Source organism: Mandrillus leucophaeus, unplaced genomic scaffold (assembly GCF_000951045.1).
Source record: "Mandrillus leucophaeus isolate KB7577 unplaced genomic scaffold, Mleu.le_1.0 Scaffold47, whole genome shotgun sequence".
Taxonomy (NCBI): domain Eukaryota; kingdom Metazoa; phylum Chordata; class Mammalia; order Primates; family Cercopithecidae; genus Mandrillus; species Mandrillus leucophaeus.
The window spans coordinates 5,469,258-5,486,435 of NW_012105031.1; the positions used below are offsets into that span (position 1 = coordinate 5,469,258).

The 17,178-nt window shown below is 37.5% G+C and overlaps 1 protein-coding gene across 1 annotated transcript; it reads right to left on the bottom strand.

Moving 5' to 3' along the window:
* Window positions 1-8,656: 8,656 nt before the first annotated feature.
* GLRX2 (glutaredoxin 2) lies at window positions 8,657-13,377 on the bottom strand. Its single transcript, XM_011995091.1, has 3 exons — window positions 13,315-13,377; window positions 9,768-9,944; window positions 8,657-8,941 (listed from the first exon to the last, which is right to left on the bottom strand). The coding sequence occupies exons 1-3, from the start codon at window positions 13,375-13,377 to the stop codon at window positions 8,807-8,809; spliced, it is 375 nt and encodes a 124-aa protein (XP_011850481.1). The 3' UTR covers window positions 8,657-8,806.
* Between the last annotated feature and the right edge of the window lie 3,801 nt (window positions 13,378-17,178).

The following is a 17,178-nucleotide window of genomic DNA, read 5'->3' on the forward strand; positions in this document are numbered from 1 at the left end:
ATTCCTGTTCAGAGTGGAAAAATTTAGAAGAAAAATTTTCATAGCTAAAGTATTACCCAAAAAGTCACTGCTCTCTACTGAAGAGGGAGAAAAAATATATTCCAACTCTAAGATCTTCTTGGATAGACCTAGTAAAACAAGCTTATACTCTTAAGTGAGGAAATGGTGTTAACAAACTTTTTTTTTTTTTTTTTTTTTTTTTTTTTTTTGAGACAGGCTATCCCTCTGTCACCCAGGCTGGAATGGCATGATCACGGCTCACTGCAGCCTTGACCTCCCAAGCTCACGTGATCCTCCCAAGTAGCCAGGAACACAGGCATGCACTGCACTACCATGCCAGCCTTTTTTTTTTTTTTAAATTCTTGTAGAGACAAGTCTCACTATGTTGCCCAGGCTGGTGTCGAACTCCTGGGCTCAAGGGATCTTCCTGCCTTGGCCTCCCAAAGTGCTGGGATTAGAGGCATGAGCCACTGCACCCAGCCAACAAACATTCTCTTAATCTTTTAAAGTAACCAGTAAATCTACAAATAGTAAAGTATTATTTTCATCAGGAATTTTTTTATTATTTTTCAGATTTTGCAGAAACAATGTGAAATTGTTTTGGAAAGATAAGGAGAATTTTTGAATAAATTTGAACATCTCACAGTTAAGTGAGAAACACCTTTAAAAGCACAGTAAAGCTACACCTGAACAATAACTAAAGGCTAAATCATTGTAATATTTTGTTGGACTGACTTTAACTTGACCTATTGTATTGTAACTGATGCTATTACAGTAGGTAATCAAAAATGAAAAATTCTAGTCTTATATACTAGTTTTGGGGTGTTAAGGCATTATCCCCTCTGGAGAAATGTCATACAGCATCAATGTAAACATGTACAAGAAAGAATTTGAAAAAAAAAAATGACAGGTTAATCGATGAAATTCGTTGTATTTACTGTTTGGATTTTATTTAGTGTTTCCTTGATGTCTGTTTCCTCATCTCTTATTTGTTGGTAGATGACTTTTCTGCCTCTTTTTTCTTTTAAAATTCCTTTCTTACATTTCTGTCCTCTTTTTCTAGTCGTTCTCTATCTGGATAATAAAATGAATGACAGGAAAGTCACCCACATATAGTTTGGGATGAGCCTTTTGCAGATTGCTTTTTGTTTCATACAAGTATAAGATCATATTTTCTTTTTCAACTTAGTAATAGGCAGGCTTCTTGGAAAAATCAGTAGATTGATACAGTCTCTCCCCAAATCAAATTATATTGTATATCTTTTATATTAGATGTTTGCAGAAATTCTGTGGCCTTTAAGATCAGTTATTCAGCCTTTGTAATTATGTTATCTAGCTATGTTGAAAAGGTAAGTGCTTACTATATAAGCACTCTTTGAAAAATAATTAACTGATTACTCTTTCAGAAAACAGCAGGTGTCTCAATACTTTTATTTCCATAATTATAAAGACTATTGTCAAAATCTTTGGTTTACTAAGTATTTCATTGAGCATATATAGAGATACATTGCTTGTAGCATAAAAAGTCTTGTAAATAACTTGTTCACATTTGGCTTTTTTTTAAATTCATACATTTTTATTTGCTTTTTTGAAAATTATGAAGTTAAAATTTAATTCTAAGGTAGTATTTTTCATGTATAAAACTAATAATGCAGTTTAGCATACTGTTTGAATAAAATTATAATAAATGGCACAATTCCTTAAACCCTGAAAATACCAAGTTATATTGGAAAGTAGTAGAAACAAACTAACTAGTGGAGAACATCTTAGAAAATTCTATTGTGGAAATAAAGATGATTATTTTCAGTCAGAATGAATTTATATATACAACAAAAATACACAAAAGCTAATTTTCTCATCCTAAAAAGATTTTTCCCTTTGCGTCTATTTTATTTAGCCCTGCCATGCACCACATTAATTTTATGAACATAAATGATATTTAACTTTTCTTTTTTGAGACAGAGTCTCACTCCATCACCAGGCTGGAGTGCAGTGGTGCGATCTCAACTCACTGCAACCTCCACTTCTTGGGTTCAAGCAATTCCGCCTCAGCCCCTCAGGTAGTTGGGATTACAGGCGCGCACCACCATGCCCAGCTAGTTTTTGTATTTTAGTAGAGACAGGGTTTCACCATGTTGGTCAGGCTGGTCTCAATCTCGTGACCTCGTGATCTGTCTGCCTCAGCCTCCCAAAGTGCTGGGATTACAGGCGTGAGCCATGGCACCTGGCCACCTTTTCATTTTAAATTGTTTAAATTTATGCCCTGTTAGACATCAGAATCTATGCTTGAACAAAGGAAATAGTAAATTAGCTATATGTCTGCTGGTTTCACTCGGATGTGGATATGGATATGTGGATAAAGACAGTGAATGAAATTAAAACCTTGGTATTTTAAATATCATTACCAGATATAATTGATGGAATGTTGTATCAACAAACATTGAAACTTGGCTTTATTTGTAACGTAAACTATATAGAATCCATACATAGCCAAATTAGATTTAAAATATACAATTAATGAATGGTACTCAAAGTGTTTTTGTTGCACTGTTACTCTGAATGTGGACTCTCTATATTTGGTATGGCGTGACTAGGCATAACTTTTGCAATGTATTTCAGTTGTATGTTTTTCCTTTTATTGCCAGCTTCTGATAATGAAATTTTCCAAAGGGATGGGATATAAGAATCATCTTTTATAAAAACCAGTGGGGAGTTGGGTATTACAATCTAGTTCTAAACTGTCTATTTGCTTTATATAAAGGCTTTGATTTCTATAACTGACCATTTGATGAATATTTAAATTACACAGAATAATGTCTACATAGAATAAACTTAAGTATTCAAGAGCCTTAAAGTGAAAAAATGAACCTTTTGACTGCCTTAAAATATGACTTGCTCTGTAATTCAGGCATACTAGTTACTTTCCTTGGGATCTGTTTAATGCCTTAATAGTGTTCTAATGTTTCTGAAGTACAGAACTCAAAGGGTCTTTTAGAGCTTTTAATTTTACATAGTGAATGGAAATTTAAGTATTAAGTTTTAAAACCTGGTTGTACATTAGTAATTTAAACATCCAATAACTGGAAAATCTAGGTACATTGATGTGTTATATACATGACTGTTAACATCAGTAATATTTTTTGATAGTTTAAGGTTTTTTATTGTTTTGTATAACAAGTTATCCAACAAGTTGGACTTTATAACATAACATCCTAGGACCAAGTTGCATATTTAACACTGAATGAAAATGCAGTTGTACAGTTCCAAAAATAATTAATTTTTTAAAGGAATTTTTCAAGACAAAAGGCAAATATTTTGTTTCAAACCTAGAAGCAAATTCATTCCAAGAACTGAATATAGTAGTAAAACATAAAGACTATTGCAATAAAAAGTTTCCAGGCCAGTGACTTGTTTAATTACATTCACATTTTTACATTCACTTTGCCTTTCAAAGCAGGAGTATTTTATAAAACTGAAAGAATCCTTTAAATTGTCAAGCTGGTGCTTAACAGTATATGTAAAATTTAAGTTTATTTCATTTCCAAGGAAAGGACCCTGAAGGGAGGGCACAGGGAGCTTCCTAGGTCTGTTGATAAACTAACTGATGCTTTGTCAAGTCTTCCAAGTTTTCACTGTAAATAATACACCTAACAATGTAATTTTGCTGTTTTCTAATAGGGAATGAATGAATATATTAATGTATTACATTTGTTTCATGATAAAACAGTTTTCACCAATACTGTGAAATCCTTTCTCTCCTTTCTAACCTTGCAAAATACCCTACTAAATAAATCCTTTTAGACATGGAGTGCAGGTGGACACTGTGTGAACTGTTGCTGGTCAGTTATTGTAGAAATTGATAGATGTACCAAATAAACTCTATGCACATTAAATAAGTGTCTTTCTGTTTCTTTCAAGATATGAATTTTAAGGTTATAATATGCCTTATAAAACCTAAAGCCTTTAGTAATCTTTTGTATTTGAACAAGGTAAAATTTAAGTTTTGATAATTAACATTGACCTTTTAATGTATCTAATTTTATGTAAGTATTAAAGTATATGAAGTTAAAGATTCTTTACCCATGGAATTCATTTATAACAAAATGATTAGATTTAATGAAAACAAATTCTTTAAAGTTTTAAAATAGGATTCTTTTGTGAAAAAATCTACTCAAAATTGCCTTTGGCAAAAGTTATCATCCAAACACAAGAAGTCAACTATGCAAATAAAAACACTGTTTCAATGCCAATTTGCAGAATTTTTTCTCTCAATTCCCATAAAAATTTTCTGAAAAGTTCTAAGATCTAAACTGTAGGTAACTGAAAGCAAGTTACGTCAGAATATACTCACCAAAACTTCAAAAAATGTGGTTGATTTTACAGAAATCTACTTATAAAAGATGAAGTCAACAGTTGTATGAGAAGGATCACAAATTATATTTATAGATACCAGATTTAATAAATTTTAACAATATTAAACTTATCAAGAAAACCTGACTTTAAAAGATGTTGTTCAAATGGTAATTTTTAATTAGTAAACAGTAAAATCCAGGTACAGAAGATCCCTTTTTTCTTCAACAGCTTTTCAATTAGATATTTTGGCAATTAAAATGTAAATTGATTAGTGATAAAGTGAAAAATGGCCTAGTTTTTTATATTAATGAAGTCCAGTAAACAGCTCGTATTTCAGATCTTAAAGGGCCGGGCATTGTGGCTTACACCTGTAATCATAGCACTTTAGGAGGCGAAAGCAGGAGGACTGCTTGAGTCCAGGAGTTCCAAACTGTAAATAAAGTTGTAAATATGGGGGTCTTCCTGGGCAACACAGCAAGTCCCCCATATTTACAAAAAACTAAAAATAATTAGTTGAGCATGGTGGCATGTGCCTGTAACCCTAGCTATTCAGAAGGCTACGGTAGGAGGATCACTTCAGCCCAGGAGTTTGAGACTGCAGTGAACCATGATAGAGTCACTTCACTCCATCCTGGGCTACAGAGGTAGACCTTGTCTCAAAAAAAATTGTAAATAAAAAATGTAAAAATGAGGACTGAGGAAAAAAGTTAGAAGTTAGTCACCATTCTCTTACTTTTATCCAGCTGTAAGGTATCGAAAAGCAGAAGAAATGGAAATCAATATCCAAGACAACATGAAATCCCAGAGGCTTCCCCTGCTCCCTAAATTCTTGGCTGGGTACAGGTAGGAATCTTGGAAAACCCTGATGGGTCCACAAGAAAACACACACATACCTGAGCCCTTGTGATTAATAATAGCCATTATGTATTGTCTATTAAAAACCACTCTGAATGATTTACATATATTATCTCCATTCCTCAAAAAATAAACCCTAAAGGAAAGTACTATTACCTACATTTTATAAGAAACTTGAAGTTCTGAGAGGTTAAGTCACCTACCTAATGGTTACACCTTTAGTGATGTGAACGCTTGTCTGTCTTGACAAATCATCAGCTATGCTCTGAAAGTATGTTACGATTTTTTTTTTTAACTGAAGGTTTAGTGCTGTTATGCTGTGGTCTCCCATCTATATCCTTCTCCCTTAACCCCTAGCTTTGTAACCAGCCTGTTGCATACAAAACTAAAGTTGTTGGCGTTCCACGATTGGCAGTGTCAGTAAGGGAGCTGCTGGCTTCGGTGCTTCCCTACATCCTTGCATTCTGCTCCTCGTTTTGTTTCCCTCTTGGAGAGTCCCTATACTTTTTAAAACCTGCTAAGCCTTGCATTTTTAAAAATGTATTATTGTGTCCAATATTTTAAACGTTTTAGAGTGGCAAGTTTTTTGTTATTGTTTTGGGTTTTTTTCCAAAGATATTTAATGTGCCATATGGCAAAAAGAGGTCAGATTTCTTGTATTTTATTTCATCCCTTAGCGTTTAACAAACAGGGGAAATCTGCTTCCTTTTTGATGCAGTGCTAAACCCTCCAAAGTAAAAATCTTTTATTAGTCAATGAGTTTAAGTTCAGAAGACTAAGAGGCAGGTATTAGTAGGGTTTATTTCTTCCATTTTAAATAAAGCCATACTGAGAATCAGATATCATATTACCTTCAGTAGAGTTTTTGAGGCTTTTGATGATAAGGCTTCTCTCCCTAATACTGAATTCTTTCAAGATCTGAACATAGTCAAGAACCACCCACCACTCGCCTCTCACCCTATGTCCTACCAGTCTAGGAAGAGTTGATAAAAGATGTTTCTTCACAGGCTAGGCGCAGTGGCTCATGCCTGTAATCCTAGCACTTTGGGAGGCCAAGGCAGACGGACTGCCTGAGCTCAGGAGTTTGAGACCAGCCTGGCCTACATGGCGAAATCCTGGCTGTACTAAAAATAAAAAAAGTCAGCCGAGTGTGGTGGTGCTCACCTATAGTCCCAGCTACTCAGGAGGCTGAGGCATGAGAATCGCTTGTACCCAGAAGTGGAGGTTGCAGTGAGCTGAGATCGTGCCACTGCACTCCAGTCTGGGCAACAGAAAGAGACTGTTTCAATTACAAAAAAAAAAAAAAAAAAAAAAAAGGTAAAGATGTTTTTCACAGTCAAGCACTGGTGTTTCTATACCTTGAAGTAACTTGCCTCTACCCTTAATATCTAATATGATGAACAATTATAACACGATTTTACCTTTCTCAGGTAATAGACTTCCTCAACTCTCGTCAAGATTTTTTTCAGAATCCCCAAAAGCCTGAATCTAACAAAGCTTTAACAACATAGCAAGAACTTTCTTTTGACATAATGCGAAATAAAGAACTAAAGACATTGCACTTTTTGTTCCATTCTAGTGCTATAACCTAAATTATCACAAGGGAATGAAATTCTTGTCTAAATTCTTGATCAAGAGGTCTCCTAATGGCAGTTTAAATCCAGGCAAGAAGCATCACTGATGGCAAAAGGCCAAGGAAGCCATCAGCTGTATTCTTCAGGACTGTTCCAGATTCTCTGGTCCATCCTGACAGAAACCAGAAGCACTTTTGAAATCCATTTTTCTTCTACCCCTGATGGAGGATTTTTTCTTCTCAGCATCTGGTAATCTGGCCCAATTGACTCTGTGAGATCAACTAGGAAAATGCTTTGTATAGTAGGTACTTTAAAAATTCTTGTTGATAGGAAGCTGGAAAGATGATTTCACTAATGAAGTACTGAACGTCTTCAATTATTGTAAAATAAGACTTCCTATAGGATAAATCTTGCTTGCTAAGTTTAGCTGAATTGAAATCAGTTTGAATAGTATTCCCAGTATTGAACACATTAAGTGTTCAAAGGCTCTTGGAAATTGAGTTAAATTGTGAGGTGGAGAGTTCTGCTTTCCAGAATTTTTATATATATATATATATGTATTAAAATACATATGAGGCCGGGTGCAGTGGCTCACCCCTGTAATCCCAGCACTTTGGGAAGCCGAGGCAGGTGGATCATGAGGTCAGGAGTTTGAGACCAGCCTGGCCAAGATGGTGAAACTCCGTCTCTACTAAAAAATGCAAAAATCAGCTGGGCGCAGTGGCGGGCACCTGTAATCCCAGCTACTTGGGATGCTGAGGCCGGAGAATCGCTTCAACCCAGGAGGCGGAGTCTGCAGTGAGCCAAGATTGCACCATTGCACTGTAGCCTGGGCAACAGAGCAAGACTCCATCTCAAAAAAAAATAAATAAATAAAACACACATAAATTCTGGAAAGCAGAACTCTCCACCTCACAATCTAATTCAAGTACATTTAATATAAAAAATGTGTGTGTGTGTATATATATATGAAATGTTTATGAGGTGGAGATCTCATAAATTATGAGTTGATCTCACAGAGTCACTTGGGGCTTTCCAAAATATATATATATGTGTGTGTGTGTGTGTGTGTGTATATACATAAAACCTCAAAATTTATATATATATTATATATGTAATTATATATAATACATATATAAAAATATATATGACCCCAAACTCCTGGGCTCAAGAGATCCTCCTGCCTCAGCCTCCTGAGTAGCTAGGACTCCAGGCATGTGCCATCACAACAAGCTAATTTTTGTTTATTTTTTGTAAATATGGGGTTCTTACTATGTAGACCAGGCTGATCTCGAACTCCTGAGCACAGGTGATCCTTGCACCTCGGCCTCCCTAAGTGCTAGAATCACAGGCGTAAGCCTATCATCCCATGCCAACTGAAGTACATTTCTATACTGTTTCAAAAGTTCATCCTCATACAATGCTGAAATCATCTCCTTTTAATTTCTGCCCATAGGTATAGTTTTGTTCCCTGGAACTATTAAGTCATTAAATGAGTAATTTAGTTTCTCTAAGATAAATTTCATTCCATGCTAAAAATTTAATATACTTCTATTACTCTACAAGTACAAAGTGTGAAGGCTTTTCACAATATCGTACAAGATATTCCTGCCGAGTTCACAAGTGTATCAGCAAAAGCCTTAAATTTTAAAGAGAAATCACACATCAGTCCTTACCACTTAAAAACTATTGTAGATAAAGAGTTAACTCCTGAATAGGAAATAAAGAATTCCAAATGCTTACCTTCTAGCTCTTGGTTATAAAATTCATACATAAATTCCTAAGAAAATACATTCTTTCCTTATCTTGATACAACTCCAACCTTTCATTTTTTAAATATCATCCCTTTTTCTCAAGAATTGGCAGGTGGGAAGAAGAGGTTTCCACTGCAATTTATTGTTCATTATTTTTACATCTTCATGAAGACAATGCATGTATTTAAAACATCCTCAAACATTTAAAAGACATTATTGGGCATTACCACTTTAACTGACACCGTACTAGCAAACTTATTAGGATAAACATCACTGAAATTCTTTCCTCTTACTTTTTTTTAAATAACACTGATGAACTAGTGGGAGCAATTTTCCTTCTTTGTGAAGCCTATAAGTGTCAGTTGCACCTCCAATAAAAGTACCATTGACAAATATTCTTGGAACCTGTTGGACAAACAAAAGAAGAATTAGGCTTCACTCTAGTATCAGAACTAAGATTTCATATAATAATAGACATTTGAACTCTGGGTACTTTTATGAGCCTGGCACCACAAAGCTCTTTCACAAATTAAATCTTAAAATCTTTACCCTTTGAGGTAGGTATTATTTTTAGCCCTATTTTGGAGGAAAATGAGGCACAGGAACTTGTGCAAAATCACAATGATGGTAAAAGCCAGACTGCGATTCAAATCCAAAACAATCTGATTCTAAAAACCCTTCTTCCTAATCACCATGGTATGTAAAAGATAAACTAAAGCAGATAAACTAATAATATTTAGTTATTTTCTTACATTTGTTTACTGAAGGGAAAGAGTGCACTATAAACTTCTTTCAATAAACTTGAAAGTGGCAACACTGCACATTTTTCTGATTATGCATATTATGGAAAAATCCAAATTTCAAGAATCTAAAAACATGGAGCACTAAAGCATTCCTATTAGAAAAGTAACTGAAGACCAACCCCTGTATTGCCCAGGTAAAGGGAGGAAGAATACTTTTATCTTGCAAAGAGCTCCAAGAGGAACTCAAAGATCCATAGACAAGCACTCATAATAATGCTACTCATCAACCCCAATCAAAACACACACACAGAATAAAAATAAATCAACTCTGCTGTTTCCTGTTCTAAGAATCTGGTTCCTAGATCTGCAGCTGCTTTTTCTATCCTCAGAGAATGTCTGGCTCATTTTCCAAACACAAGGGTCTAGGCTCTGGGTGATCCGGTTTACAACCTATTAAAGAGGAACAGCACCACAGAGGATATACTCACAGTTCTTTCACCAGTCATTTTGTAAAGAGCATCTTGGAACTGGTTTCCATATTCAAGCAGGTCCAATTCCACCACTTTATAGTTAACATTCATGTCATGGAAAAGCTTTTTTGCCATTGTACAGTAAGAACAGGATGTTTTTGAGAAAATCACCACACAGTTATCAGAAATTGTTTCCTGAAATAAAACCACAAAAAATCACTTTAATTCTAGACATTACCAATTGGAAAGAAATTAGGATATAATGGAAAGGGTATGGATTTTGGTCTCATGATTCCGGGCTCAAACTAAGCATCATCTATTTTTTCTCATCTGCAGATTGAGGATATTTTTCATTTCAAAGCAATGTTATTAGGAAAAAAGATGTAATAAAAAGTGCCTGGCATAGAGCAGTAACAATAAATAATAATCATAGCCAATTCATATACAGCAACCATTTCTGTGTGCCAAGTACTATTCTCAACACTTTTATCTTCACTGGGTTATTTAAACCTCACTACAATCCTGAGGTAGGTCCTCTTATTGTCCCCACTACACAGATGAGGAAAGTGAGGTACAGATAAAGATCAACAATTTGTTCATGGTTCTCAGCTAATAGGTGGAAGAGCTGGGATTAGACCCAGGCAAATCTGGCTCTACAGTCCAGATATTTAATCTCCATTATACTCCTTTTTCAGCTGGATGCAGTGGCTCATACCTGTAATCCCAGCACTGGGGGAGGTTGAGGTGGACAGATCACTTGAGGTCAGGAGTTCGAGACCAGCCTGGCCAAAATGGTGAAACCCCATCTCTACCAAAAACACAAAAGTTGCTGGGCATGGTGGCACATGCTTGTTAACCCAGCTACTCAGGAGGCTGAGGCAGGAGAATCACTGGAACCAGGGAGGTGGTTCCAGTGATTCTCCAGCCTGAGGAACACAGTAAGTGGACTCTGTCTCAAAAAAAAAAAAAAAAACCAAAACATTGTACTTCTTTTTCTGTTTTTTTTTTTTTTTTTTTTTTTTGAGACAAAGTCTCACTGTGTCCCTCAGGCTGGAGTTCAGTGGCGAGATCTCGGCTCACTGCAACCTGCGCCTCCTGGGTTCAAGTGATTCTCAAGCCTCAGCCTCCCGAGTAGCTAGGATTATAGGCACCTGCCACCATGGCCAGTTAATTTTTGTATTTTCAGTAGAGACAGGGTTTCACCATGTTGGCCAGGCTGGTCTCAAACTGCTGACCTCAGGTGATCCACCCGCTTCAGCCTTCCAAAGTCCTGGGATTACAGGTGTGAGCCACCGCGCCTGGCCCCAAAACATACTTCTTTTCAAATATTCAGTAGGTATTCAGGAGTTAACTCCTTACCTTCTATTCTATAACTTTCAATGGTAAGGAATGGTATATGATTTCTTCTTAAAATGTAAGGCTTACCCCTCTACTTCTATCCCCTCCTATATACCTTTATAGTACAAAAGCTGTCATTACTCTATTGATAAGGTATTCTCATACTCTTAATTCAGGAAAAACTACTTCCAGAAATGCTGATTCAATGAGTTTGAGGTAGAAGTTGAAAACTGTATTTTTTCAAAAACTTCTCCATATAATTACGACATCAGCCTGGTTTGAAAACTACCCTCCAGGCCTTTACCACAATGGCTATGAGACTCTGCTATGCATCTACACAGCCTATGAAGTTTTTGTTTTTGTTTTTTGTTTCTAAACACAGGAATGCCTGGGTCCTTCAAAAGATTTTGAATGGATAGATTTAGCACTCAGACATTTGTCTAGGTTTGTTTGTTTGTTTGTTTTTTGAGACAGAGTCTCACTCTGTCATCTAGGCTGGAGTACAATGGCACGATCTCAGCTCACTGCAGCCTTAACCTCCTGAGCTCAGGCGATTCTCCCACCTCAGCCTGCCAAGTGTTTGGGACTACAGACACATGTCATGACACCTGGATATTTTTTGTAGAGACAGGGTTTCGCCTTGTTGCCCAAGCTGGTGTTGAACTCCTAGGCTCAAGTAATCTACCCGCCTTGGCCTTCCAAAGTGCTGGGATTACAGACATGAGCCACTGTGCCTGGCCTGTGGTGGATCATAAGCAGCACCTTCAAGATGAAGGCCAAAAACCAGAAAGTATAAGACCCATGCTTCAGAAGTTATACCCACCCTTGGGTGTCAGAAAGGCCCTGAGTTTAGCGCAGCTGTCTGCAAGTTGGTCTATTTTTATGCTTCCCTTGTGTTTACTAATAATATTCAGTATAAAAGTCTATCCTAGGGAGGGCCTGCCATACCAGAGATGTATTAATGAATCCATCTTACGGAGGACAAAACCAAGGCTGAGTGGTTTGCAATACTGGGATTTGACTCAACCTGGTTACAACACCAAAGCCAGTGCTCTTCCCTCCACCATGCTGCCTCAGGTTACAGACACGCTGACACCATCGTGTAGGGAGAGATGAGCTTCCAGGGCTCTGACATATATTAGACATGGTTGAAGAGTTTCCAAAGTGAGCTGAAACTAAAGACGACAGTGTTAGGGTTTCTAGAACCCTCTTCTGACTTTTTCTCAAGCTCACCCTTACTGTATATTCCATGATGTTGTAATTTTACTTTAAAACAGGCAATTCAGGCCAGGCATGGTGGCTCATGCTTATAATCCCAGCACTTTGGGAGGCTGAGGCAGGCAGACTGCTTGAAGTCAGGAGTTCAAGACCAGTCTGGCCAACATGGTGAAACCCCATCTCTACTAAAACACAAAAATAAGTTGGGTGTGGTGGCGGGTGCCTGTAATCCCAGCTACTAGGGAGGCTGAGGCAGGAAAATTGCTTGAACCCAGGAGGCAGAGGTTGCAATGAGCTGAGATCGCGCCACTGCACTCCAGCTTGGGCAACAGAGCGAGACTCTGCCTCAAAACAAAACAAAACAAAAAAGCAATTCCCTCACAGTTATAGCAATAGCTAGGAGTTTCGCCAAATCAACTAAAGGCAGAAATTTTTTTTTTGTTTGTGGTAGTAGTGAGTGGTAGGCAAGAAAGAAAAAATCGATGTATCTTGTAGGTTGCAAGCGAAGAAAAACATACATGTAAGGGAGATTTTCTAAGGCAGAATTAACGAAGCTTCTCAGTAAAAGAAAAAGGAAAAGAAGTCCTATCCCTGAGAGGATGGTTTATGGAGTAACTACTGCATAGTAGGTTCTGTACTAACAAAGAAAACTGTTAAACTGCTGCCCAGGCCAAAATCAAATAGGATCCCTAGCTAAGGGCAGCTTGACTGGTATCAACACTGGATCTCAAGTGGCTATGATGAAAAGGAGCAGCCAACCTCATTATCCAACTTAGACGGAGTGAAGACTTCATTAAAAATAAATCTCATACATTTTAATTACCAAAATGATCTAGGACTTCTTAGTCACAAGGATGATTTTCATAGCAGACTTTTAAATAAATATGAACCTCTTAATTCATTTGCTGAACTATCTCAAGTTTGGATACTGAATAAGCATATTAAATATGTAGGGGACAATTCTTTCTCTACAGAAGAAAGTTCTTCAATCATCTCCCACATCACTCACTTGGATCTGGTTCAGAGGCGTCGTTGCTAAATTCTCCAAAGATGATGATGTGTTGCTCTCCATTCTAAAAGGAATTTAAAAGAACAATGTAGTTTATTAAGCATTAAAGATAATTTACCACAAGTTCTATTTGAAAAAAAAACTTACAAACATAGCCAAACTTACAAAATAGAAAAAATTTTTTACTTATTATCAGTATAAAATGTCAATTTACAAAGTGTTTGTTTCACCAAAACCAAAAAGGTCTGTGTGCTTATGTAACTAGCTTCCCAACATCCTTAATTATTTGATAAAATCATATTTACTGTGTTTAAAGTTTGACACACTCTTATTTATAACTGGAAAATTTCAAATATTCCATCCTACGCCGTGTGACCTGACCATTGGTTTAAAAATATAGTTTCTACTTTCTGAGTAAAACATGCCAAAACTCTAGGAACACACTGTGAAGCAGGGAACCTTCAAAGATTTTTGAGGAAGCTACGGTATCTCAACCGCAAGGGGCCGTAGCTCCAAATTTCCTAGTGTGCAAAGTGGAAACAATTATCACTGGCACCTCTCAAAGGATTTTGTGAAGATTAAATGAATTCATATGCAGAAAGCAGGTAAGTGCCTTCCACACAGTAAATGCTCAATAATGTTTGACATTACTACTAGAATTTCCTGAATACAGAATCTCTCAGTATTTATTATCCAAAACCTCGCTGTTGGGAGCTTGTAAAAGGAAGCATTCATTGTCAGGAAAATTATCACTAAAAAACAAAAAAAACTCAACCAGTTTATCATCCTGAAATCTTTTTATCCCTGGAACCTTTCCTTCCCCATCCACTCATCTTTCTTGGTCAACCAGGCCCTATTGCACTGTTGGAACAATATCAAACACCATGATGCAAACTAACTGCAGAGTAAAATTACAAATCTTACAACAGGATTATGAGATATAATAGATGTTTCAAAAGAGAGTTACTCAAATATCTAAAGAATAAGAGAATTTTTGAAACTTCAGATATTTAAAAAACTGTTATGATTAGGTTATAAAACTCAAATATTCTGCCTTCAAATCAATAGTGTATTCATGGGGGGTGCATTTAAAATTTAAGTGTTCTTAAATATAAAGGTAAAGCTACTTTTTATGTTTTAATTTTTGCAAAAGTCCCAAGCAAAATTTTTTAAACTGGATAGCATGAAATATTAGTCTTTTTGTTGAGATGGAGTCTCACTCTGTCACCCAGCCTGGAGTGCAGTGGCGTGATCTTGGCTCACTGCAACCTCCACTTCCCAGGTTCAAGCGATTCTCCTGCCTCAGACTCCCGAGCCGCTGGGACTACAGGCATGTACCACCACACATGGCTAATTTTTTGTATTTTTAGTAGAGATGGGATTTCACCATGTTGACCAGGCTGGTCTCGAATTCCTGACCTCAGATGATCCACCTACCTTGGCCTCCCAAAGTGCTGGGATTACAGGTGTAAGCCACCGCGCCTGGCCTGAAATATTAGTCTTATTTTAAGTGAATCCACTTTAAATAGCTTTTTCCATTACATCTTATCCTTGGATAATGAACATCTGCCCTACACAGTAGTCTCCCCTTATCCACGGTTTCAGTTATCCAAGGTCAGCTATGGTCCAAAAACATTACATGGAAAATTTCAGAAGAAAATAGTTGGTAAGTTTTAAGTTCTAAGTAGCATGATGAAATTTTGAGCCATCTAGCTTCCTCCTACCCAGGGTATGAATCCTCCCTTTGTCCAGCACATGGACCCTCTATAAGCTCCCCACCCTTTAGTCAACAGCTGTCTTGGTGACCAGATCGACTGTCACAGTCTGGTGATGCTTGTGTCCAAGTAACACTTATTTTACTTAATGGCTCCAACAAGAGTGAAACTCCATCTTTAATAATAATAATAATAATGGCCCCAAACCACTATAGTAGTGATGCTGGCAATTCAGGTATGTCAAAGAGAGAAGCCCTAAAGTGCTTTCTTCAAGTGAAAGGGTGAAAGTTCTCCACTTAATAAGAAAAAAAAAAAAAAAAATCGCATGCTGAGGTTACTAAGGTCTATGGTAAGAACAGATCTTCTATCAGTGCAGTTGTAAAGAAGTAAAAAATTCATGGTAGTTTTGATGTCACATCTCAAACTGCAAGTTACAGCCACAGGGTATAAGTGCTTAGTCAAGCCAGAAAAAGGTATTGAATTTGTGGAGGCAAGAACAGAAAAAGTGTTCCAACTGACAGCAGTGTGTTACGCCAAACAGCACTGGGCCTAGAAGAAGATTCAGCAAGGGATTCCTTGAAATGAGCATTTTGTTATTAAAGTGGTTGTTCTTTTATTATTGTTGTTAATCTCTTACTCTGCCTAATTTATAAATTAAGCTTTATCACAGGCATGTATGTATAGGAAAAATAGCATGTATACGGTTCAGTACTATCCGAGGTTTTAGGCATCCACTGAGGGTCTTGAAACATGTCCACCCCAGTAAGGGGGAACTATTATGGTATCAGCACACCTAGAGTGAGGAAGCTACAGCAAACATCAGTTTGTTCAGTAACAACAAAGAAGAGTAAGAGACAGGAACTAAACATTATAACATTATAACCTACCCAATGTTTACAATCTATTATTCCTTGCTTCCCAATAGATTAGCAAGGAAACCTTTAAAACAAAAAGTCCTGCGCGCTTAACTCAGGAAGGAGTTAGGGGCAGCGAGCTAGGAAGACTGCAGCCAACCTGAGAGGAGGGTGAAGCTTTAAGATAAAAGGAAGTTGAGTTCCTGAAGCCTAAACCAGAAAGGTTAGGCAGCGCTGGCCTAGCCCTAAGGAAGAGCATTGGTGGAATCAATCAGCAAGCTGTATTTGGTTTATCAACTAAGAAAGCAAGTCCTTTCATCTCAGGTCCAGCACTTAAAACTGTCATACCCAAACCATTTACTTCACTACTACTGAAGGAACTCCAACTGAACACAAGAAAATGTTTTCTTGGATAGTGAGAGGAGGTAGGAGGTGCATTCTGAAATATTACCCCCTATCCTACCAAATAAAAGTGTTTCTGGAAGGCACCCTTCCCCTTCAATTTCTGGTTGACCTCGGTAAAATCTGTCGCGAACTATGAATAGAAACATGCACGGAGGAAGTAAGTGCACAATAAACATTTCGTTTCAACACGGATGAAGCACCTAGTCACGCCATATTTATGGAGTGCCTACTGTGTGCTAAGTAGGCAAGGTGCTATATTGACCCCAGGGATACGCAGAAAAAAAACACTGCAGGGCCTCAACGAGCTGTCAAATATTTAACAGCCTGTGATTAGGGCCTTCAGGAGGGGTGTCCAGCTTGATCTGGAAAGTTAAACTTGAGGTTCCTGGAATCTTGCAAAACTGATATAAGTTCCCAGATTAAGCAGATAGGGAGACAGACTCTCCCGCCCAGTGCGCAGTGGCAGGCGCGGAGGCGCGAGCCGGCAGCACAGCCAGGAATTAGCCGCGCAGGCGTGGGCGGCACAGCCGCAGGTCCCTTCCACTGCGGGTCCCGAAGCCGCCGATATTCTAAACTACGAAGTGTAAGGCAGTCACAGCCTCTATCCTAAAAGCTCTGGCCATTCAGCAGGAATCCTTGCCTTCACTTCCTGCAGTAGGGTGGCTAAGTTTAGTAAACAAGAATGCAGGACGCCCGGTTAAACTAGAATTGTAGACAAACACCAGAAAACTGTTCCGTTTTTCCTATGTCCAGTACAGTATTTGGCACACACTTGGACTAAGAATCATTCGCTCTTTAAGTGAAATTCCAACTGATCGCGGCGTCTTGTATTTTTACCTAATAATTCACAGAGGATGGTCTAAGCGAACATGAGTCAAACATTTTCAACA

What these genes read in the sequence shown, in the direction of transcription:
- GLRX2 (XM_011995091.1), bottom strand. Translation starts at nt 13,377, where the DNA reads ATGGAGAGCAACACATCATCATCTTTGGAGAATTTAGCAACGACGCCT. An exon ending in CGCCTCTGAACCAGATCCAA is followed by an intron (nt 9,945 to 13,314) that starts GTGAGTGATGTG and finishes GTTTTATTTCAG; the next exon opens with GAAACAATTTCTGATAACTG. An exon ending in AAATGACTGGTGAAAGAACT is followed by an intron (nt 8,942 to 9,767) that starts GTGAGTATATCC and finishes TTTGTCCAACAG; the next exon opens with GTTCCAAGAATATTTGTCAA.